Genomic DNA, 24824 nt, shown 5'->3' on the forward strand with positions numbered 1-24824 from the left:
CAACTCACTATCCACTAGACCACCACTACCCCGGAAATTGTGTCACTGTCCAAATATTTCTGCACCTAACTGCATAATTAGACACGGGGGGAGGAAACATGAATTCTGGGAACACTTTCTGTGCAGAGTCCAATTTACGTCACAATATAAACAGCATGTCCACAGAAGGCTTGCATTCCTACACTCCGTGCCCTCAGTGGGAGATTTAAAACACTCAACCTGTTAACAATTCAGGCTCTGAAAACTGTTTTTTTTTTTTACCATGATTTTACAAGCTCTGTTTGGGTGTCTGGACCTTACATGCTGGCTGCTGTTTATCTTTGTGTTGCTGTTGGTGGCTGATATCTTCAGAAACAAGACGCCACACAACTTTCCCCCTGGACCCAGGGCTGTGCCTTTCCTGGGAAATGTCTTCACCGGACTTGATTTCAAAACCCTGGACAAGGTCTGACGATTAAGATAAACAGATCAAAATCAAACAGATTGTATTTAACATCAAACAGTTGCAGGTTAATCACCTATGAGATATGCTAGTTCTTTTCTTTCTTTCTTTCTTTCTGTGTGCGTGCGTGCATGGGTGTGTGTTTGCAGACAGGAGAATATCTGTGTGACGGTCAATAATTAATATCAAGATTATGTCACATAGAATTAGGATCCACTGTTCCTACATTTCCATTGTTGGCATTTAGAAGGATAAGAAAGTTAAGGTAGCCTGAAGAGAGATGGGTCTTTATGGCGTCAGGATTATGTCATATGTATGTCATTTTCACCACTGTCGTATTAACGCACACACATTAACAATAACACCACATCTATTTGGGACTGAAGCAGACTGTTTGTTTGACCAGACTCACCCTTCATGTTATATACTTGCTTAACCTGAATAGTTAGGCATTCTCTGAAGGGGCTCCTTTTTCCCCACAATGATAAAGTGTGACCTGTACAGGCTATATACTACCTTTGACTGATACATGTCACATCTGCCTGTACTGTTGATGCCTGTACTCAGATTCATGGGGCGTCTTATTTACACAGCTGTAAAGTTCTCTCTTTTCACATGTTTCTATTGAGACTGATGTCACAGCGTGTTGATGCTGTGCTGCTCTGTCCTTCCCTCCAGCTGGCTGAGGAGTATGGTCCCGTGTTCAGCCTGAGGAAGGGCAGTACCAGGATAGTGTTTATATCCGGCTTCAAGATGGTGAAGGAAGCTCTGGTCAACCAGATGGACTGCTTCATTGACCGCCCCATCATCCCTCTGTTCCATGTTACGTTCAAAGGGCTTGGTGAGTGACACAGACAAGAGGCAGATGAAGGTGATACCTTCATACGCCTTTCACAAACCCAAGGTCCCTTTACAAGGGAATGGGACAAACATAACAGAGCCAGAGAGACAAACACACAAAACAAGAAACTGTAAAACAGCTAGACATACGGGACGCATCTCCATTCACTGTCTAAATTGGAACCCTCTCAGTCGTTGATCTGCAAGAACTGGATACATGTAAACTTCTACTATTTAGCCTTCATCTATTTTGTCTTATCAGATTAGTTTTGCATATAAATGAGAGGAGATGAGAGAGAGCTACCCTGGAATATTGAGATGCCAGTCCCGCTGGGACCATATATACTGAAAAATGTATACACTCATTGCAATGTAAGTCGCTTTGGTTAAAAGCGTCAGCTAAATGGCATACATTATTATATTAGATACACCTATGCCAAATCTCACTCTCCACAACCATTCTCTCGGCTAAAGGCATGGCTTTAAGCAATGGCTACATGTGGAAGATGCAGAGGAAGTTCGCCGTCACCCACCTGCGTAACTTTGGTGAGGGCAAGAAGACCTTGGAGCATGCCACCCAACTGGAGAGTACCTTCCTGTGTGAGCACTTCAAAGAGGAGCATGGTGTGTATAGCTACTGCAGTTATACACTAGTTCACTAGATTGTTGGTTATGGCCACTTCAACGCAATTAGAAACCTGCTTTATTTGAATTAACCCAAACGATACAAAAGAGTCCTTAGGTAATAACAATGTTATTGAGATCTTGACCATGTCATTGGTAATAGTGTAGGCCTAGTAAGCCATAAATGGGATTTTGATTATTCCTAGGTAGGCCATTCAACCCCCATTACGTCATAAACAGCGCAGTAGGAAACGTTATCTCCTCTGTGGTGTTTGGTCATCGCTTTGACTACAGCGACGAGAACTTCCAGACCATTCTGCGGCTCGACAATGAAGCTGTTTTGCTAGCAGGCACGGCTCAGGCTCAGGTGACCAAACCCAAATCTCTAGAGTTAACCTATACGTTGATCCACTTCGGTGAATAATCCCCATTGGAATGAACATACTAGCTCTATTTAAGAAGTCACAGCGTGAATACGTGCATGCGGACCACTGGTCTGAGTGCTCTTGTGTTTCCCCTCTCCCAGCTGTATGACGCCTTCCCAGGCCTCCTGCACTACCTGCCAGGACCCCATCAGACCATCCACGCCATCTACCGCCAAATCACCTCCTTCCTGCAGGGGGAGATAGAGAAGCATCAGGAGGACTGGGACCCCGAAGAGCCCCGGGACTACATAGACACATACCTGACAGAGATGGAGAAGGTAAGACTCCAGCACGGTCCACTACATAGACACATACCTGACGGAGATGGACATGGTAAGGCACCAGCACGGTCCACTACATGCGTAGTTACTATGTAGGTACAACGTAAAGCCATTTGGTATCTTGGAGAATCAGTATTCAAAATGCAACCCATGTTTTTATCATTCATTTCCCAGATGAAGGAGGACCCCAAAGCTGGCTTCAACTTAGAGACCCTGGTGGTGTGTCTCCTGGACTTGTTCGAGGCTGGGACAGAGTCAGCTGCCACCACCCTACGCTGGGCCATGGTCTTTATGATGAACTACCCTGAGACACAAAGTAGGGTGCATTCTTCCACAGCACCCATACAATTGATAGAACATTCCCATTCATTTCAACATTCCTTGGTGGATGTATTGGAGGCCCATTTTTAACGCACAGCACACATCATTATGTTGACTTAAAGCCCTTTGTTGTACCACACAGAGAAGGTCCAGGCTGAGATAGACAGTGTGATTGGACAGTCCCGCCAGCCCAATATGGCCGACAGACCCAACATGCCCTACACTGACGCTGTCATCCATGAGACTCAGAGGTTGGGCAACATCGTACCCCTGGGCTTCCCCAAAATGGCCAGCACAGATGCTACATTGGGGGGCTACTTTATACCCAAAGTAAGCTATTGAAGTACTAAAGAATGTCCCTACCAAGTCAATGGTTTTATGTGTAGCAAGATATCTACAATACAGTAGCCAACATCACAGTGAGGTTACTAGTGGCTCTCTCATCTGTTCAGGGGACATCCATCACAACAAACCTCGCTTCTGTGCTGCTTGACAAAAACGAGTGGGAAACCCCAGACACCTTCAACCCTGGACACTTCCTGGATTCCAAAGGCCAGTTCCGGAGAAGAGAGGCCTTCCTGCCTTTTTCAGCAGGTGAGAAACCAAACAATCTCCTCCAGCAGCATTCCTTTTCAATTCAGTTTATGATTGATTCTGTAAGATTTGTGTTTTTATTGATAACCCAGGTACTGTAAGCCCATGCTAACCCCAAGGCTATGATTACTCTAATAGCTCATACTATGCATCAACATGGCAACACCCTGGACTTTGTAATAACAACAGGGCTGAACATTGATAACGTATCAGTACATGAAATGCCTGCTATCTCTGACCATTACTGTGTTTTTTGATACTAAGCTAATCTTAACAAAGACTAGAATACAAACGGTAGATTGATAACCCAGGTACTGTAAGCCCATGCTAACCCCAAGGCTATGATTACGCTAATAGCTCATGCTAATTCTAAACACTGTGGTTCATCCATGCTAGCTCTAACTACTGACAACTACACTTGGTTTGGGCTAACTTTCATTCTTATCTCTGCTCAACTGTTTTTTCCCCCACAGGGAAGAGAGCGTGTCTGGGGGAACAATTAGCCCGGATGGAGCTCTTCCTCTTCTTAACCAACTTGCTCCAGAGGTTCACCTTCTCCCCTGCTCCTGGACAGATGCCCAGCCTGGAGGGCTTGCTAGGCTTCACATACTCTCCGGAGGAGTTCAACCTGCAAGTCCAGTCCCGGTGACCCAAATATGGAGAACCATACAATGGCTTTGTGGGACAGCATCCATTAAAGATATGATTCATGCAGAAAATATGGTGAATTACTTTTGATTTGAAAGAAACCTTTACAGTGGATCAGATTTGTACTGAAAGAGTTTTATGCCTGAAAACCCCACAGTTCTGTAGAGAATTAACAAGTTGTTTCTTTAAGTCCTGTTTTTAGAAGTAGTATCACTGGACAAGGAGAGAGAGAATGAATGAGAGTTTTTAGAGAGATTGCAAAGAGTTAAAATGAATGTCAGCACTTCTTTCCTGTGTTCTTGGAAACCCTTGTGTCCTCTTACATAACATGTATATAAAGCCAAGCCTGTATCCTCAGTTGCTCCCAGACCCTAGTTTCCTCAGAGCTAATCTACAGTGATTCTACACGGTTCACATAAACATTAATGATAACAGCTGCTTCAACCCCTCCTGATACACTGTCCTGAAGTGTACAGTCTCTGTGATGTGAATTTGTGCGCATGGCACAGACTGTCCACTCTTTCAAAGTAAAGTATGCTCCGTTGATAGAATTGATGCAGGAGCAGTGTTTTTTCCCCAGTGTTGTGGCTTGGTAGCAAGTGAAATGCTGCTTAGAAATGTTGCACAAAAACAATGTAGAATTGCTCTTACTCGATAACAACAGGAATTCAATCCCACCCATTGTAGTCCTAAACATTGTACGTTTACATCTCAATAAAGTAGGCTGTACTGTAAAGCACCTCCCTGAAAAAAACAATGAAGTTGAAATCAAATGCTCGTCCAACGGATTAGTTCTGGCGCTGGCCCCGATAACATCACATCAACAACACAATAGATTGCAGGTATTGTATGGTTATGTGTATATTAAATATAGGTGTGCTCAAAAAAGTCAGAGCTGGGTGTTTGAAAGATTCCAATACTGTTTTACTCATAAAAGTTAAATGTTTATTTAAGCATTGATATCACTGGTACAGCCATGCTGTGTAAAAGGGGGAGAGGTTGACGCAGTGACCATATCACAATCATTTAAACATTATCTTCATTACTCCCCTTCTTTTTTTTTTTTTACTTTATTTATATAGCACAACATTTACAACGACAAGAGCCGCCCAAAGTGCTTAACAGATCAAATATAAAGAGAAAAACAAGATAAAAGAGATAAAATACAGATTAAAGAAAACTGATTAAATAGAAAAATACACTAAAAGCAAGGTGCAGTACAAATAAAAGTGCAAAGAGTGCAGTGTCGGGAAGGGAGGCTCACCTCAGGTCAAAGGCCAGGGAGAAAAGATGTGTTTTGACTAGTATTTTAAAAGCCTCAATGCTCTCTGCGGCTCTGATGTGGAGGGGGAGAGCCTAGGGGCGGCCTTAGAGAAGGCTCTGTCCCCTCTAGTTTTTAATTTAGTCCTGGGGACCTCCAGAAGCAGTTGCTCAGCTGACCTAAGGGCTCTGGATGGAGTGTGGTGGCGCAATAGGTCAGCCAAGTACGGGGGTGCCAGCCCGTTCAGTACTTTAAAAACAATTTAAAGTAATTTAAAATCAATGCGGGAGCGGACGGGGAGCCAGTGAAGAGAAGCCAGGATTGGTGTAATATGGTCATGCTTCTTTGTACCGGTGACGGTGAGTAGTCGAGCTGCAGCATTCTGAACTAGCTGCAGCTGACGGAGCAGGGACTGGTCAATGCCAACATACAAAGAGTTGCAGTAATCCAGCCGGGTTGTAATGAAGGCATGGATCACCTTCTCTAGGTCCTTCTGCGGAAGATAGGCCCTTGTTTTAGCGAGGAGTCTGAGGTGAAAAAAGCAATTTTTCACCACAGAGCAGACCTGCTTGGTGAATTTGAAGTCACTGTCAAATATCACTCCAAGATTTCAGCCTGATGAGCAGATGTTTGAGCCAAGGGGACCTAGAGCATCGACAGAAGGGCCTAGAGAAGTGTTGGCAAAGAGAATGATCTCAGTCTTGCTCTCATTTAGATTGAGGAAGTTAGCACTCAACCATGCTTTGATGTCAGTCAGGCAATTGAGCAATGGCTGAAGTGCAGCCTTTCCTCTAGATTTTAGTGGCAGATAGACCTGGACATCATCAGCATAACAGTGGAAGGACACTCCATGGTTTGCCAGGATAGGGCCTAGGGGCAGCATGTAAAGGAGAAATAGAAGGGGGCCCAGTATCGACCCTTGAGGAACCCCACAGGTGAGAGGGGCCTTAGAGGAGAACAATTCACCTAGCTGAACGGAGAAACTACGTCCGGACAGGTAGGCTTTAAACCAGCTTAAGGCGACACCAGTGATGCCCACATGTTGTTCTAGACGTGACAGTAGGATCGAATGATCCACTGTGTCGAAGGCGGCTGAGAGATCTAGGAGGACCAAAATGGCAGGACTGCCAGAGTTGGCTGCTAGGAGCAGATCATTTTGGACTCGCAGGAGGGCTGTTTCAGTGCTATGGCGTTCAGTGTTATGGTTTAAAGCTAGACTGGAATTTCTCGTGGATGTTATGCACAACTAAAAATGCTTGCAACCGAACGTAAACTGCTCGCTCCAGAACTTTGGACAAGAGCGATAATTGGGAGATGGGCCTGAAGTTGGAGAGAATGAGGGGGTCGAGATTTTTCTTTTTAATCAGGGGGTGTACCACAGTGTGTTTGAAGGCAGCTGGGACGCGTCCAGAGCTGAGAGAGGTATTGATAAGTAATAGGATAATTGGGCCGACCGACTCAAATACCTCTTTAAGAAGGCGAGAGGGAAGGCTGTCTGAGGGGCAATTTGTGGGCCGTAGGTGCTGGACTACAGGCAACCACATAGAATTTCAAGGGAGACGTGGAGCCTGTCCTTTTTCCACTTTCTCTCTGAGCGCCTGCATGTACGTCTGAGAGTGCGCGTGGAATCATTAAGCCACGGTGTAAAAAATGCCTTTTTGCGTTTGGACCTGAGGAGAGGCACAGAGTCTAAAATCTCAGAGCAGGTTGAGTCAAACATGGAATTAATTTCATCGACATTAAGAGCACAGTTTACATCCAATGCACAGATTGGAGAAGCATTAAAAGCATCAGAAAACTGCGATACATGATTAATCTATTAATCTATCTTATATACTGAACTGGACTTGCGGTAAGGCTTGGGACGGTGAGTGGCTGGTCCAGTTTAGCGTGGTAGGGCACACAGGCGGTAGGGCTTGGGACAGAGAGTAGTTCCCAGCTTGAACTCCAGGCTGGGTTTCTCCCCCTGGGGAGGAGAGAAGGAGAACCTCTGGAGGAGGGAGGTGAAGAAGAGAAACAGCTCCATCCTGGCCAGCTGCTCCCCCAGACACACACGCTTACCTGAGGACACACACACACACACACACACACACACACACACACACACACACTCTCTCTCAATATGGGAAACTGGTGTGTTTTTTCATGGTTGAAACTAGGGATGCATCGAATTAAAAATTCTTGGCCAAAGCCGAAGCCGAATTTAAGGAAACATTTGGCCGAATATCGAATGCGTACCGGCAGTTTTTCATTTATTTTGTACCATTGCATAAATTAACGTCTACTCAGGGGTTTTCCTGGCACAAAATGAGGTGTTATGACAGAGAAAGTTTGTTAGTCCTTGTTAATGACAGTAGTACCATGTCAATGCAAAACCTATTGTTGACTGTCTGATCAATAGAACTTTTCAGCGATTGAAAACCCTGATAGACTTCAAAACTGATAATTTTGCTAATAATACATTAAAAGTAACACTGACTAACGCTAGTATAGGCTCAACTTATCATTCTGAATAATGAACAGCAAGTGCTGGTTCCCTGTTCTGTCTTTACGTGCACAGCTATTGGGGCCCACCCGCTGTGCCGACGGACCACGATGCCGACGGACCACGATGCCGAAGGTTAGGGTCCTGCTGTCCGCGGTCCTGAATCAGATAAACACACCTAGGTTCCTGCCCAAACAGCGCACCACAGCCGGCTTTGCGACATGAAATCTCTGCTCTCTCTCCCCGTACAGTGTCCCTGCAACAGGCACCGCTGCTCTGCACTATCATGTTGAAATGTCGATATTCTACAGGAGAGGACGATTATTTGTCTCGAATTGCAAATAGAATGACGAATTTGATAATAGAAATATATGTTACGGTACATGTGGGAAAACGGTACATGTGGGAAAACTAGGGTTAGGGTTAGGTGCTAGGGTGCTACGGTTAAGGTTAGGGTTAGGATTAGGGGTAGGGTTAGGGTTAGGGGTAGGGTTAGGGGTAGGGTTAGACATGCCAGCATGTACCAAGTGGACGTAGCACCTAATCCTAGTTTTCCCACATGTAGCCTATCGTATTCCCACATGTACCGTAACATATATAGATATTCAGATTCAGGACTGCGGACAGCAGGACCCTAACCTTCGGCATTGAGAGCTGTCTGCATCGTGGTCCGTCAGTCAGCTCTCGCAGAAATCCGCTAATAAACTGTCGGCATCGTGGTCCGTCGGCATCGTGATCCGTCGGCATATTGATGCGGCACCCAGCTATTTCGCTGGCAAACACGAAAGCTAACTTATTTGCTGTACAGCGCCACCAGGGTTAGGGTTAAACAGCGCCCCCGCCACCACGTCGGCGCAATGCCGCAATTGCAGTTAAAAATAACATAAATCCACCAAGTGCAACGCTTGTAGAAAATACGACCGTCAGAGTTTTGTCGAGAGCTGGAGGCGGCAAGAAATATGATGAAGACGGCCGCCTCATAATTATGCAGGAAAAACCCTGCTACTATTCGGCGGTAAACATTCAGTCTTTTCACACATTCGGCCGAATACCGAATGTGCTTTTTTTGCTATTATTCGGCCGAATACATTCGGTGGCCGAACCTTCGGTGCATCCCTAGTTGAAACCGTTACAGAATTGAGCTTACCGGCTGAGAAGGGAAGGAAAGCCTCTCGTTTCCTGAACTTGTCTTCCTGGTCCAGGAAGTGTTGAGGGTTGAAGACGTGAGGCGTCTCCCACTCAGTCTCATCAAACAGCACTGAGGTCAGGGTAGCCATGACCATGGTGCCCTGAGGATGGACGGATGGACACACACACACGTGCCATCAGTCACTGATCAGCAGACCAACTGATCAATCAAACAATAAGAGGATTCCATTTCTACATTTAAAGTTTAGTGAATTAATTTGACCAGAATCATGGTGCCCTGGTGGGGAAACCAAATTCTCAATGATCAAGGTAACAGACAGACCAGACACAGAGACAGACAGACAAACACACAGACAAAAAGAAAAAGACAGACAGACATACAGTCAGACAGACACACACACACACACACACACACACACACACACACACACACACACACAGACAGACAGACAGACAGAAAGAGACACACAGACAGACAGACAGACAGAAAGAGACAGACAGACAGACAGACAGACAGACAGACAGACAGACAGACAGACAGACAGACAGACACCTTTGGGATAGTGTATTTCCCCAGGATGGTGTCCTTGCTGGCCATGCGTGGCAAGTTGAGGGGTATGATGTTGCCCATCCTCTGGATCTCATGGATGACAGCGTCAGTGTAGGGCATGTTCTCCCTGTCAGTCACAGATGGTTGTCTTGCCGACCCAACTACCGCATCAATCTCTGCCTGGACCCTCTCTACACACACAGGGAACAAGGAATGTTTGTGTGTGTGTTTGTGTCTCTGGTGCGCGCGCACACACACACACACACACACACACACACACACACCTTGTATGTGAGGGTAACTGATCATATAGAGCATGCCCCACTGTAGAGTGGTGGCAGTGGTCTCAGTCCCAGCAATAAGCAGGTCCACGGCGCAGAAAGCCAGGTTCTCCTCATCAAACCCAGACTCAGGATCATCCTCCCACTGAGGTGAAAACACAAAAACACAAAAACAAAACAACCGTCTGTCTCTTTATCCATAGCATCATTCTGTCTGCTCCTTATCCATAGCATCATTCTGTCTGCTCCTTATCCATAGCATCATTCTGTCTGCTCCTTATCCATAGCATCATTCTGTCTGCTCCTTATCCATAGCATCATTCTGTCTGCTCCTTATCCATAGCATCATTCTGTCTGCTCCTTATCCATAGCATCATTCTGTCTGCTCCTTATCCATAGCATCATTCTGTCTGCTCCTTATCCATAGCATCATTCTGTCTGCTCCTTATCCATAGCATCATTCTGTCTGCTCCTTATCCATAGCATCATTCTGTCTGTGTATCCTTTCACCAATCAAATGTTGGAAACAGTATTACAAAAACATCAGTCTTCATTATATACCGCACATAAGATTCTTTGCATGCATGTACCAACATTATCATGTATCAACATTATCATTATAAATTATATATATCATTATACATTATACATTAAACATTATAAATGTATCAACATTATCATTATACATTAAATGATATACATCATACATTAAACATTATAAATGTATCAACACTATCAAACACACAGACAAACACATACACTCGCACGCACACACACACACAGGACAGTACCTTTGGCATCTCAGCGAGGAAGCAGTCGATGTAGTCTCTGGGTGCTGAGGGGTCGTGGTCTTCTCTGTGTTCTCTGATCCTGGCCTTGACGAAGGAGAGGAGCCTGTCCACCAGAGTGAAGATCCTTCTGTGTGGCCCAGGAAGGCGCCGCATCAGCCAGGGACACATGTTGTAGATCTACAGACCATCAGCCAAGGACACAGGTTGTAGATCTACAGACTATCAGCCAGGGACACAGGTTGTAGATCTACAGACCATCAGCCAAGGACACAGGTTGTAGATCTACAGACCATCAGCCAAGGACACAGGTTGTAGATCTACAGACCATCAGCCAGGGACACAGATGGGATTCCAAGCGAACTATACAAGAAATTCAACACTATTCTTTCACCATACTTTCACAGAATGTACACACAGGCCCAATCAAATGGCACTCTACCTCCAACCTTAACTGAAGCAACAATCACAATGATACACAAAAAAGGAAAGGATCCACAGGAAGTAGGCTCATTATCGTCCAATCAGTCTCCTGAATCTGGACGGAAAACTGTACGCTAACATTTTTGAAAATAGATTGAGTCCTTTATTAAACAATTTAGTCCACACGGATCAAACAGGCTTCATACCAAATATAAATTCTACCTTTAACCTAAGACGTCTCTTTAATATTATGTATACAAAAAGGAGGGGAAATGAAGATCTGGCCATTCTTACGCTCGATGCTGAAAAAGCATTCGACCAGATTGAATGGTCATATTTATTTGAGATCCTACATAGATTTCACCTTGGAGATAATTTTCAAGCATGGATTAAACTTCTCTATAGGAACCCAACGGCACAAATCCTTATAAATCAAACATTATCTCCTCCTTTTAAATTATTCAGAGGGACAAGACAAGGGTGCCCCCTATCCGCATTGATATTTGCGCTAGCTGTAGAACCACTTGCCCAGAGTATTCGCCTAGACCCCCAAATCTGTGGCTATGACACAAAAGAAACATAAAACAAAATATCCTAATATGCAGATGATATTCTTCTGTACATAACAAAAACTACAAACAACAGAAAAAAATAACCTACATTTTCAGGATACAGAATTAATTGGAATAAAAGCATATTGATGCTGGTCTACTCTGTCCCTCCAAACATTTTAGAACATTTTCCATTCAAGATTTCCACAGAAAAATGCACTTATGTCACAACTAGATGGCAGCTACTTCCCTGGAAATTAGGATAACATCTTCCACTACAGTATCTGAAATAAACACTATTTTCTATGAAACAAAACAAAATACACTTTCTACACGAGTTCTCTTACTAACCAGCTGCTCCATTACTGGAATAGAAATGGCTTCCGAAGTTCACGTTTGCGTGCGTGTGTGTGTGTGTTTGCTGAGCATGTGAGGAAGATAGAGAGAATAATGAAATTTTTTATAATTGTTTTGATCACTAATGATTAGATTTAGATTAGATTAGATTTTGTCTCCTTCCTTCTTGCTGGTCTTTGCAGCCTAGAATATGACACACCCACTGACGACGTGACTGTTCTACGTTTTGGTTCCATCTTGAGAACCACTATTTTCTGGTTCCCGCTGCGAACCAACTTTTCAGGCTCCGAACCAATTTATTTTCAGTCTGAACGCGCCGGCCGGTTCCAGACTAGGTTCGCGGTTCCTTGCCGATGTGAAAGCCCTATGAGATTCTCCAGGAGCAGGGTTGAGTATCACTGCGTTCAACTAATGTGAGTCTCACCTGTGCCCATATCCCTTGCTCTAAGAAGAGTAACTCGTTCATGTCCTGCAGGAGGGACTGGAAGTGCTCATCACCGTAGTCACAGCGATCCCCGAACACCAGGCAGCAGATGATGTTAGCGACAGAGTTGTTCACCAGTAACTCGGGTGCGAAGGGCTCACCTGTTATGTGCAGTCATAGGATGGACAGTATAATCAATCAATCTATCAATCAATCAATTTAACAATGTGAGGAGAAAACATTGCTACAGTGGGCCAAGTGTAAGGGATGGTTAAGGGGTGTGTAATGGGTGTGTCATTGGGTAACGGGTAGGAGCATCGTAAGCATTACCCTATCAAACCCTAGCCACTGGTTGGGAAAGGGTGACACTACTTCACAGTCTCAGGTCGGTGATGTCGCTGCCCAATGCTGATCACCTCCATCAGCTACATAATCATCATGCTCTGTAATTACAGTCTTACTGGGTCATTCCAACCAACGTCCTAGATAGTTTCTTTTCCTACGCTCCTGTCGAATAGAGAATCCAGGTGTGCAAAAGCCCCTTTTGTCATTAAAAGGAGAGCAGTAAAGCTTCACTCAATGCTCTTGGGTAGTTGGGGCGCAGAATACCTTGATAGTTGGCGATGGCTTCGTTCAGAAACTGACACTCCTGCTGAACGGAGGGTTCCAGACTCCTCTTGCCCAGACCAAAGTTCTTCAGAGTGGACAGAGCAAATCGCCTCTGATGCTTCCACTGGGAGCCATTGGATAATGACACAGCTGCAGGAAACAGTGGAAAATAATCATTATATGAAAACAATTGGGGTTGTGGTAAATGTTATCATTTGTTTTATTGTTCTTCTTGGCTGCTGTCTTGGACCAGGTCTCTCTTGAAAGAGACGTCATCTCAATGACACTAACCCGGATAAATAAAGGTTAAATCAAATAGAAATCATGGGTGCATCTCAAAAACATCTGACAAGACTTCCTCTCCTTATCTGCTGACCTGGTCTGCATGAAAGAGAGAGAGCTGGAAGAGCTGGACTGTGCAGATGGAGAAGAGAAGAGACAAGGGAAGGACGCCACCTCGGTTTATTGAGATGCGCCCGTAGATTGTTATGTCATTGTTAAAATGACACACTGGTCAATGACAACATGGTTGTGTTTCATTTGTTTCATTCCATCAAGTTATTACTTTATATTCTACTCCCATTTAATCCCTTTGGCAGGTCAAAGGATTTAATACATTCATATTCACTTACTGTGAATAAACACTATTTTAGTAATGAAAGAACAACTGAAGTTACCTTTGTTTCCTGCAATGTCTTCAAATATAGGTATTGATGGTCGGTCTACAAAGTTCTCCCCTTGTCGCACCAAGATTTCTCTCACCAGCTTGTGCCCATTAACAACGACGATCCTTCCACCAAAGATTTGAAGGCTGAAGATGTTCCCATATTTTTCAGCAAACTAGGAGAAACATGTGTGGCGCGACAAAACAAAGAGACATTGGGTGAATCTCAATAGTTTGAAGTTGGGTAACCCTTACTCTACAAACTCCTCTGCACAGAGCTGAACAAGGATAGAGGAAAGCAATATGGTAGATAGGTTTTTTAACCTGACCAATGAACTGAACTGTTGTCAATCAGCTGTTTGTTGATAAACAAGCTTAAGGGCATTTGCCCTCGGTAATGTTTTCTTCACTCATACTGTAGCAATATGATGTATGACAACAAAGGAATGTTGAAGGATGATTCACTAGCTCAGCATAGCATGTTGGAGCCTGTATGGTTAGCCTACCTCATTGACGTTGAGGATATTAGGCTAGCAAAATAAGTATTCTCTTTTAAATCTCTTCTTAAAACTCAGTTTTATGGACTTGCCTTTAATTTATGCAGCCCTTGTTCTTTTTAATGTGTTTTAGAATATAGAGAATTTAGTTTTTATTCATATATCTGTTTTATCTATTTGTAAAGCACTTTGTAACATTGTTTTTAAAAGGTGGTATATAAATAAAGCTTATTAGAACACAATCCCATGCGATGGGCAACGCCCTATTGTTTTTGTTATTTCTATTATTATTCAGATTATTATTATTTTTTGCTTTTTGGCAGGCACGTAGGACCCCCAGTTCACACCCCCACATCAATTTTGATCAACATTCCAGTGGCGCTATACCAACAGGCCATAACTTATTAACCGTATGCCTTATACACCATAATTAATGAAATATGCAAATGAGTCTGTCTGCCATATTTATGCAAATTAATGTGAAACCTTCTGAAACTCAAGACAGTAGTATGACAGATGCGTAGGCCGAGCAAATTCCAACATGATCGGATTAAAAACATGGCTGCCATACTAAATATTCAGCATTTTCAGCCAATTTTAAATATAAAAAGAATAACACTTAAAAATCTTATTTTTATGAACCACAAGTCCGATTGACACAAAAAATGGTATGTAGTAGCCTATGCTTGTACCAGTCCCTGCAAACTTTGCGAAGGACAAGTTCATACAGCTACCTGCAAATTAATATGTACCATAAATGATGACATATGAAAATAGGGCTGCCAGTCATTGTTACGCTTAAAATACACATGCAGCGTTACCTCAGCGGCGCCTGTGCATGGCGGATCTTCTGCTGGACTTTCTGTTGCATCTTCCCTATTGGAAGTGTTTCTCCAGCAGCTCGACTGCAGAGCTGCTACAGCCAGCCGTATCTTTGTATATTGAGTTTGCCCTTGATAATGACCATCAATAATATAATGTTTAATTTCACGTCATTATGAACAAAAAGTGAAACCGTTATAAGCAAAAAGTAGTCACGTCATTTGTTTAATTGTAAAACTACTGTTGATCATGAACAAAATACTGTCTAGGACAACGTACAAAATACTGTCTATTTTTTATGGAACGTAACTTTACTTTAAATAGTTTAGATTAGGCCACTTGTCTAATCGCATTTCCTAAATAATAGTAACATGGTTAAATCATTTATTGTTTTATTTTCATTGTTTTTTAGAGCGAGTTGTAGACCAAAGGAGAGCGATAGCACTTTACTCCAAATCCAACCAGGGGTGTGTGTGTGTGTGTGGGGGTGTGTGTGTGTGTGTGTGTGTGTGTGTGTGTGTGTGTGTGTGTGTGTGTGTGTGTGTGTATGAGAGAGGTTGAAGTGTAGATGCTCTCCTCCATTGGCAGCAGAGCAGAACGGGGTGAAAAACAACCATCCATTGAGAGCAGGACGAGAGATATCACCGGAAAAATACTGCCCTTCACCTGATGTTCTTTTAACTTACTGAAACAGATAGTGGAAGTGTTGATAAAAAAAAAATATATATATATATACTGTATATATTTACAGATGTAGACATTGAAACTGTAGTGTATTGCTGGTATGATAATCTCAGACTCTCTAGCGAGCGAGCAGCAGCAACCTGACGCGCCTCTCACGTGGGCTGTATGGCTGCTAACCTGTTAACATGGGCTGTATGGCTGCTACCCTGTTAACATGGGCTGTATGGCTGCTCTAACCCGTTAACATGGGCTGTATGGCTGCTACCCTGTTAACATGGGCTGTATGGCTGCTCTAACCCGTTAACATGGGCTGTATGGCTGCTCTAACCCGTTAACATGGGCTGTATGGCTGCTACCCAGTTAACATGGGCTGTATGGCTGCTCTAACCCGTTAACCAGTGGCGTAGCGGACGGGCCCGCAAGCGACGCACCGCGGGGGGGCCCCAGCCACTAGGGGGCCCCCTAACATTGGATCCCAATTTTTTTTTTTTTTTTTTTTGTATAATTACAAAATATATAAAATAAAGAAAATAAGTGGCCCTTCATTGTGTCAACCTTAATTTTAATATATAGGCCTATATTTAAAAATATATACATAGTTAGCCGTATCCAATAGCAACATGACTTTGACGTCACACGTAGGCAGCGAGACACAAGGAAAATGAGCAAGCGAAAATACAATACAAAGTACAATAAGCATTCTTTAGGTGGTGGTAGATTCTCTATTCGGACATTATAGCCGCTATATGTGGGACTGTCGGTCCGATATTGTAAAAAAATCAAATACAAAATTTATGTTTACGGAAGTACATGTCTCAAGTATTATCTCGGCGGTTAGTCGAGTGAAAGAAAAACAACATACAGATGATAATTCACACAATATAATACCACGAAAGCGTACAGCACTAAACAATAACATTTATTTGGGCAGCATCATACTCAAACTCAGGCAGAAGGGCAGGGTCCGGCCAGGTTCACAGTCACAGGCTGTCAGTGCATCATACAGGTACATACTGTAATTCAGCATGGTTAGGCTATATATAGCTGTTTCTTTTTTCTATTCTACTATTCTAATCTACTTCTGCGGTCTGCGTCTCCCTGGGTATTCCTAGACCAGATGGCAAACAGTAAAGAAATGCCACAATATACCAATATACGAGATGTCCAACGGACAAATCCAAATCCAAAAGGATTTGACTAACCCTGGCCAATTTTACGCAACAAGTAGACTCTGATGCAGCGGAGACAGGGTTGCCAGATGGGCTGGTTTTTGGTGGATTTAGAAGTTTTTAGATTGGTTAGGTTGGAAATTCTCAATCCCATCTGGCAACCCTTAGCGGAGAGTCTACAGATATGTTTACAGATATCACACTGCTGTGCACACCACACTTTGTTTAAAGAAATAAAGCTTGTACTATTCTACTTATAATACATTCTACTGATGTGTAGTCTACCATTTGGTTTTAGTTAAAGGCTATTGCTCTCACTTGTTTGTACCTTTTGCTAAGTCAAGCATTTAGAATGTAGAGTGCATATTGCGAAATTTCGCAACGTCAATAACGCATCGGCCTCTAAAAAACGCACGTTTTTTTTTTTTTTTTTTTTTTTTACTCCGTTGCGAAAGGGCCCCCGCCGCCACCTTGCGGGGGGGCCCCGGGATTTTGCGCTACGCCACTGCCGTTAACATGGGCTGTATGGCTGCTACCCTGTTAACATGGGCTGTATGGCTGCTAACCTGTTAACATGGGCTGTATGGCTGCTCTAACCCGTTAACATGGGCTGTATGGCTGCTACCCTGTTAACATGGGCTGTATGGCTGCTCTAACCTGTTAACATGGGCTGTATAGCTGCTCTAACCCGTTAACATGGGCTGTATAGCTGCTCTAACCTGTTAACATGGGCTGTATGGCTGCTCTAACCTGTTAACATCCTGTATGGCTGCTACCCTGTTAACATGGGCTGTATGGCTGCTCTAACCTGTTAACATGTGCTGTATGGCTGCTCTAACCTGTTAACATGGGCTGTATGGCTGCTCTAACCCGTTAACATGGGCTGTATGCAGGGGCGGCGCTAGGGGGTGGCTACTGGGGCTCAAGCCCCGGATGTTTTCTGAAAAGCCCCGAATGTTTTACTTAAAAAAAATAAAATAAAAAAAATAAAAATCTCGTGAGTAACGTGCAGTACCGGAGTCCAACAGAGAGGCAGCAGCTGCGCGACATTAGCCTGCGTACTGCGTAGCCTGCCCTATCCTGAAGAAGAAGTGATCTCAATCAGTGCCTGACTTGCAAAATTGTAAGGATGGATATCCCAAAGTTGTTTCAACAAAACAAGCGCCTTGTTGCAGCAGCAGTATCAGCAGCTGACAACAATGACATCACCAGCAGTAATGACATAGATGATGTTTCAGGTTTGTGAATCTTATTAGAAAGGTGACTGACTCACTGACACTACTTTTCCGGTTTGCTAATGCTAGCTGGCTATCATAACATAACGTTATGTTATAATGAAAATGAAACATAGCAAGGTACTGTTACGGTACATGGTAAGAAATCAAACAAAGGATAATACTTATACAAATAAAGTGAATAACAGGCTGATAGTCTTTGATATCTGTACTCTGGTTGACTGAGTAACAAGTGAAAAAGAATGATGTAACGTTAATGTTACAGCTAGTAAACATGGAGTAACCACATTAAGTATGCCCTTATGGTAGTATGTATGTATACAGAACATGACTCAAATCTATCCTAAGATGTAACGCTAACTAACTAAGTTTGTTTAATGTCCCAGGGGGGATTTGATTTCACAGTACTATACACAGGCCAACAATACATGTAATATATCGTCATATAACACAGGACAAGACTCTAAATACAATATAAGTGGTGAGCACAGAGACTGCCCTGATATAATAACTATAGCCATCTCTTTTATCCACTTTTTTATCGTGATCTCGCTGTTTTTTTATATACCGTATATGGCTGGCTCAGTGTTGTTGTCTGTCCTTTATGTTGTGTTGTTATGTGTTGTTTTTAGTGGAGTGGCGTGGCAGAATGAATTTCCCCACGGGGATAAATAAAGTATCATTGAATTGAATTGAATTGAATTGATACATACTGTAACATAACTAGCCTCAGCCCATCAATTATGTAATTCTATACAAATATAAATGATGGTGACTGACAGGGGGAGCTACCAGTGGTGTAGTCTAGTTTTTTCTAGTGGGTATACTGTGATTTTGCCCTCCCAGTCAGAGCGACACCTGTCCCGTAGCGACACCCCATACGCACCACCACACTCACTTATGCATACAGTATGCATCTACACCAGTGTTTGCTGCCTTGGGGGGGGGGGGGGGGGTGGCATGGACTGTACTTGTACATCAAGCTGCCTCACGCTACAGAAACAGGAGATAGGCTCCTGCCCCCTAAGGGCCGTTAGGCTCGAGAACCATCGGTTCTCAAGGCTACTTACGTGGTCTTGACTACATGTCCACTTTCTCACCTGGTTCTTGCTCTCTCTCTCTCTGGTGTGCCGACACCATCCTGCTCTCTCTCCTTCTCTCCCTCTCTATCCTCCTCTCTCCCTCTTTTGCTGTCACCCAAAAGGCAAATATAACAACCAGAGTATTTATAATTTAATAAGAGGTATACATTGAATTCATATAAAATCATAACATCATTCTAATTGAATATTGGGTTGCTGTGGGCAATAGAGTCAGATACTGTCTTTAATTACTCTCTCACCTGTAAGAAAATCGTATGTCCAACTACAAAAAACAGACATTTCCAATGAGTGAGGGTTTGTTCCAATGCTTCAATCCACTGTCCATGTACTGTAAATATGCCATTATGGTATTACCATAAAGCCCAATTCTAGCAGAATAAGAAAGATTGTATATCTACTTTAAGTAAAATAATAAAGTGCCTCCAGTTAGCTCTTTAGCTGGCATGTGTGCAGCAGACTAGCTCATCTAATCACCTCTGAGCTAGCTAGCTAGCTTGCTAGTTCTTTGACACTATTATTCACACCATGAAACTATAATCAGACACTTGAATGAATGAATGAATGAATTAATTAATGAATGAATGAATGAATCGTCTTTATTGTCATTGCTACAGTACAGGTACCAAACAACGAAATTTAGGAGGGGTGGCTCCCCTGGTGTTAGGAAAGGGGAAAAAACACTTTTAAAAAAATCACAAGAAGGGAAGGAGCTGGTTTACATAAATAAAGGCTATGTACACTATCCACTATACTATACTGTACAGATAGACGACTAGGGTTGTCATATTGCACAATAGTGTTATTGCACATTTATTTAAAGTGTCGCAGTTTGCAGGCTTGAAATGTACATATTTGTGCCTCAGCACTACACCTGATTTTTTCAGTCCAGCTGGCTGGCGAAATGAGGGAGTGCTTCGCCAACCAATCAGGTAGCGGTATTGCCCTGCCTCCCCCTACCATCCTAGGTTTCGCAAATTCGCGGCCCGCCCACCCCAAGGCTCTGTAGGGGAAATACTGAGACTAGCATTCTGAACGACTGGTTATGTGATAACAAACATGTCAGAAAGTTCGAAGTAAGTGCTTCGTAACACAGGTCTACGGGGTGAATTTTATGAATGAAAGTGAAAGTTCTGTCACAAAACGCCGTTACGTATCCTCGCGCATTTTCTAGTGGGTATACGCAAATCCTTGGCCTTTCCTAGTGGGTATACGGCGTAGTCCTGCGTATCACGTAGACTACACCACTGGGAGCTACGTGTGCTGACCTCCCTCTGTGCCCAGAACCACCACAATTAGTTTGCTTCATTAAAGGGTGTGAATGTATATGTGTTCTCCAGTGCCTTTTGTCTGCTTTAAGGTGGTGGTAAGTTGAAGGTTGAAGGCAAAATTTTCCGGCGCGCTCTGCGCGCACATTATATTCTCCCTCTGGGCTAAGCCCCGGATCTCCTACGATCCTAAATCCGCCCCTGGCTGTATGGCTGCTCTAACCCGTTAACATGGGCTGTATGGCTGCTCTAACCCGTTAACATGGGCTGTATGGCTGCTAACCTGTTAACATGGGCTGTATGGCTGCTCTAACCCGTTAACATGGGCTGTATGGCTGCTCTAACCCATTAACATGGGCTGTATGGCTGCTCTAACCCGTTAACATGGGCGCTGAAATTAAACTCACACGCACCGCTGAGGTTCACGCAAGGTTGACGCTGGATGTGTGTTTTGGTCGTTATTCTAATCAATTTCAAAGTCAGTGTGCTTTGAGACGGCGCCATAACATGTGTACCAAATTTGAGGTTGATCGGACAAAAAGCATGCCAGCTTGCCATTTACTCCTAAATAAAATAGGGTTTTAAAACTGCAGTCTTTTTATGTCCTACAGAAATAACATCAGAACAGGGCTTCTTCATAAAATACATTTTCCAAGTTTGTTCCTTATCCTGTCATAGATGTACTGTCATAGATGCCTTGATTATAGGGTTAAACTATTATTACTATAATCTAGTTATATAACCATGAATCTCTTAATCGACCAATTCACTGGCAGAACATTGCATGATGCACAATATAGAGTACATGTCTCCATCTAGTGACCTGTGTGATAGTGCCATAAGTTATAACAAAGATGTGTATTATTTGAGGTTAACCCTTGCATCCTTAAATGTCGCTTGCGGTTATACATTATTATATATACATTAATATCTATACATTATTATGTATACATTATTATTTATACATTATTATGTATACATTATCTATACATTAATATTTATACATTAATACTGTATATTAATTGTATAAATACATTATTATCTATACATTAATATCTATACATTGTTATGTATACATTATTATTTATACATTAATATCTATACATTATTATGTATACATTATTATTTATACATTATTATTTATACATTAATATCTATACATTAATATTGTATATTAATTGTATAAATACATTATTATCTATACATTAATATATATACATTAATATCTATATATAATTATCTATACATTATTATGTATACATTATTATTTATACATTCATATCTATATATTATTATCTATACATTATTATGCATACATTAATATTGTATATTAATTGTATAAATACATTATTGCAGTCTGATGAACTGACCTGGGTGAACTGCAGGTGCATGCGGCTCTGCTCGATGTGATGCAGGTCTCCTATGAGGGGCAGGGACCAGGGACCAGGGGGGAAGCTCTTCGGCCGTCTGTTCTTCCACGTGTTGGCGAAGAACAGGAAAACACAGAGAAACAACAGAAAGCTGCTCATGTCCATCCATCCTAAACAGAAGATGTGCTCCAACGCCGTCATCATCACACCTCAGGATGTGGTGACAACAACTAAAGATCTTCCGCTGTCCTTCTCGGTTTGACCAAAATACCTTCTACCTCCCTAGCTTCTGGCTACGACGTTGAGAATAACAAAGAGGAAGGGACTCACACGTGAAAGCGAACAAAACAAAAAACCGAAATGTTTTCACCACTGGGCTGGCTACAACATGAACAATATTCTCATCAACTAAACACTAAACGCATCACATAAAACTAACATCTCCCACTGACAGCACTGCGGAGTGTGGGAATGCAAGCCTTCTGTGGACATGCATGTCTTTGCTGTGTGCTAAAGTGCAAGACTTGAACGTAAAGTTAGTGACCAAAACAAAATAAAGTGGGTGGGGCAGGACACGTCTCGTTATTAAAAAAAGAAATTCAGTTCTTCTTCTTCTTCTTTTCAATCTGAATGGCGGTTTGCGACCAACTTGAGGCGCATTACCGCCACCTAAACCTTACATCTGGTCTATCAACCCACCCAGTATCTTTCAAATACTGAATTACCTGTTTGTACATTTTGATTGCACTTCCTAATAAACTCTCCACAGTAAACCCCAATTTAGCCCTTATTCTGCAAGTGATGTGTCTAGTAGCCTACAATATATAGACAGTATATAGCAATTCACAGAAAACATGATTCAACACTTACATGTTTATTTTAAATGTGTATTTATCGACTTTAAATCAATATTTGTGCTGTTATTATTATGGAATAACAAGGAACTATAATGTAAACACTGTATTATCTGCTCTCAGCATTAACTGTATCTCTGCAGCATATACATATTTGTATCATCTGGATTAAAAGTTATGCTTTCACTGTGATTCCACTATGAACTTTGGATCCATTAAAGAAATGATAAATGCAGTCCTCTTACATAACATGTATACAAAGCCCAGCCTGTATCCTCAGTTTCTCCCAGACCCTAGTTGCCTCAGAGCTAATCTACAGTGATTCTACACGGTTCACATAAACATTAACAGCTGCCTCTCCTGATACACTGTCCTGATACACAGTCTCATACATTTAGCTAGAGGGCACTGATTGACACCCGAACTGCCTGTAGGACATTATTAATATTAAAGTTCTCGACTCCTTACACCATTTGTATGAAACTGAAGTTCACATGCCCACAGCAATAGCATATTGTACATGAGCACAACTGAAACATTTTCAGAAAAACAATTAGTCATTTCTCATTGAAATGACTCCCATAGGGGAGCTCTGCTCCACCCGAAACACACAGAGAGCTCTCATATCGACAGTAAGTAAGTAAAGTAAGTAAAGCTTTATTTATATAGCCCCTTTCGTGCATGAAATGCAACTCAAAGCGCTTTAACAGTATCAGTATCCAATAACAGCACAGTATCCAATTCAATGGCCAGATAGGAAAATGTTTGAGCTCTTTGCCCAATTGACAGGGAGCCCCAACTGAGTGCGCTGTTGCACTAGTGAGTTTGCGTCTTGAATGGCCCGATCCGGAGATTGGACCTGAACCAGTAGGTCGTCGAGATATGCCAGAATGCATATCCCTCTCTGCCTCACGCCGCTTGCACACAGGGCCATTGCGTTGCGTTGCGTTGCGTTGTTCTGGCGCAACCTGGTGGGATGGACTTGACGTACTTCAAAACTGCTTGTTGCTAGCGAAGTTTCCCACAGAAGTGGGGAAAAAAACGTCAGATCAGATATATAAACGGGTTATTATGATAAACTGGACACATTTTGTGAATATATATGGTTACTTTCTCGCCTGAAAACACATAAAAACTTCATAAAATGACATATTAACACTTGTAGAGCCAAATTACAGATTTTAGCCAATGGCGGCCAAAATTGAGGATTTAAAATCTGAGGCGAGAGCTCTGGGCAAGAAACTACTTCTGGTTGTTTTGACGGATCCAACGCAACGCAAAAGCTGACATTTTTTGACTGATTGCCGCACCCTGACGGTCAAGAAACGCAATGCAGAGCAACGCAACTGATCAACGCAACGGCAACGCAACGGCAACGCAACGGCCCCATTGAGATGAATGACTTCCGGTGCAACGCAACGCAACGCAATGGCCCTGTGTGCAAGCGGCGTCAGTGGTTCTAGTGCTGCTTGCACACATTTGGAGAAGGTCCAAGGAGCAAGGAGCATGCATGTGTACTCGTACACTTTCCCTTGGAAGGCAAACCGCAGAAATTTCCTGTGCCTCTCTGAGATTGGAACCTGAAAATATGTGTCCTTCAGATCTATGCTGACTCCATGCCCGCCCTGCTGTATACATTGTTGGTGTATACATGGTTAACATTGTTGGTGTTTGTTGGTGTTAATATCGTTGTGAGAACACAGCTGTATTGGATATGGCGTGCATATTCTTCTGATGATCCAGAAAACCCTTGAAGAATGAGAGGATAGCATCGATTACCGTTCATCACGGCATTGCCTCTGGCTTGTAAACACAAGTGTCATTCACATGTAAACACTTAAATAGAATATGTAAATAGAATACAAGTTTGGTCAGCTGTTGAGTTTCCCACACTAATCATATTTCCAAACCATAATAATAGTTAACCTAATCAATTATGATCTTCAAATCCCTCTACACAAGCAAGGGGTTAAAAGATAGTATATTTATACAGATAGCATTGTAGGTTGGGTTAGCTTCCATCTTTGGTAGCCTCTATTAGAGAACAAAGTTCATTATCTGTGAGTCAGCACAATATCCCTAACTACACTGAAGGCAGGGTGAAGGAC

General features: G+C 42.7%; 2 protein-coding genes across 2 annotated transcripts; one reads left to right on the top strand and one right to left on the bottom strand.

Moving 5' to 3' along the window:
- The first annotated feature begins 196 nt into the window (after positions 1–196).
- LOC308162204 (cytochrome P450 2J2-like) lies at positions 197–4841 on the top strand. The gene is made up of 9 exons (XM_080536324.1): positions 197–445; positions 1121–1283; positions 1757–1906; positions 2113–2273; positions 2433–2609; positions 2787–2928; positions 3076–3263; positions 3386–3527; positions 4001–4841. Exons 1-9 carry the CDS (start codon positions 263–265, stop codon positions 4174–4176), a joined length of 1482 nt encoding a protein of 493 aa, XP_080392450.1. The 5' UTR covers positions 197–262; the 3' UTR covers positions 4177–4841.
- Positions 4842–5461: 620 nt separating this feature from the next.
- Positions 5462–22044, bottom strand: LOC308162382 (cytochrome P450 2J2-like). The gene is made up of 9 exons (XM_080536539.1): positions 21863–22044; positions 13731–13893; positions 13054–13203; positions 12445–12605; positions 10693–10869; positions 9905–10046; positions 9624–9811; positions 9069–9210; positions 5462–7497 (listed from the first exon to the last, which is right to left on the bottom strand). Exons 1-9 carry the CDS (start codon positions 22025–22027, stop codon positions 7322–7324), a joined length of 1464 nt encoding a protein of 487 aa, XP_080392665.1. The 5' UTR covers positions 22028–22044; the 3' UTR covers positions 5462–7321.
- Positions 22045–24824: the final 2780 nt, after the last annotated feature.

This window comes from Nansenia antarctica, assembly GCF_963989245.1.
Source record: "Nansenia antarctica genome assembly, chromosome: 7".
NCBI classification, from domain to species: domain Eukaryota; kingdom Metazoa; phylum Chordata; class Actinopteri; order Argentiniformes; family Microstomatidae; genus Nansenia; species Nansenia antarctica.

What these genes read in the sequence shown, in the direction of transcription:
- LOC308162204 (XM_080536324.1), top strand. Translation starts at nt 263, where the DNA reads ATGATTTTACAAGCTCTGTTTGGGTGTCTGGACCTTACATGCTGGCTG. An exon ending in TGTTACGTTCAAAGGGCTTG is followed by an intron (nt 1,284 to 1,756) that starts GTGAGTGACACA and finishes TCTCGGCTAAAG; the next exon opens with GCATGGCTTTAAGCAATGGC. An exon ending in GGGGCTACTTTATACCCAAA is followed by an intron (nt 3,264 to 3,385) that starts GTAAGCTATTGA and finishes TCATCTGTTCAG; the next exon opens with GGGACATCCATCACAACAAA.
- LOC308162382 (XM_080536539.1), bottom strand. Translation starts at nt 22,027, where the DNA reads ATGGACATGAGCAGCTTTCTGTTGTTTCTCTGTGTTTTCCTGTTCTTC. An exon ending in TGCACCTGCAGTTCACCCAG is followed by an intron (nt 13,894 to 21,862) that starts GTCAGTTCATCA and finishes TGTTTCTCCTAG; the next exon opens with TTTGCTGAAAAATATGGGAA. An exon ending in AGACATTGCAGGAAACAAAG is followed by an intron (nt 13,204 to 13,730) that starts GTAACTTCAGTT and finishes TGTTTCCTGCAG; the next exon opens with CTGTGTCATTATCCAATGGC.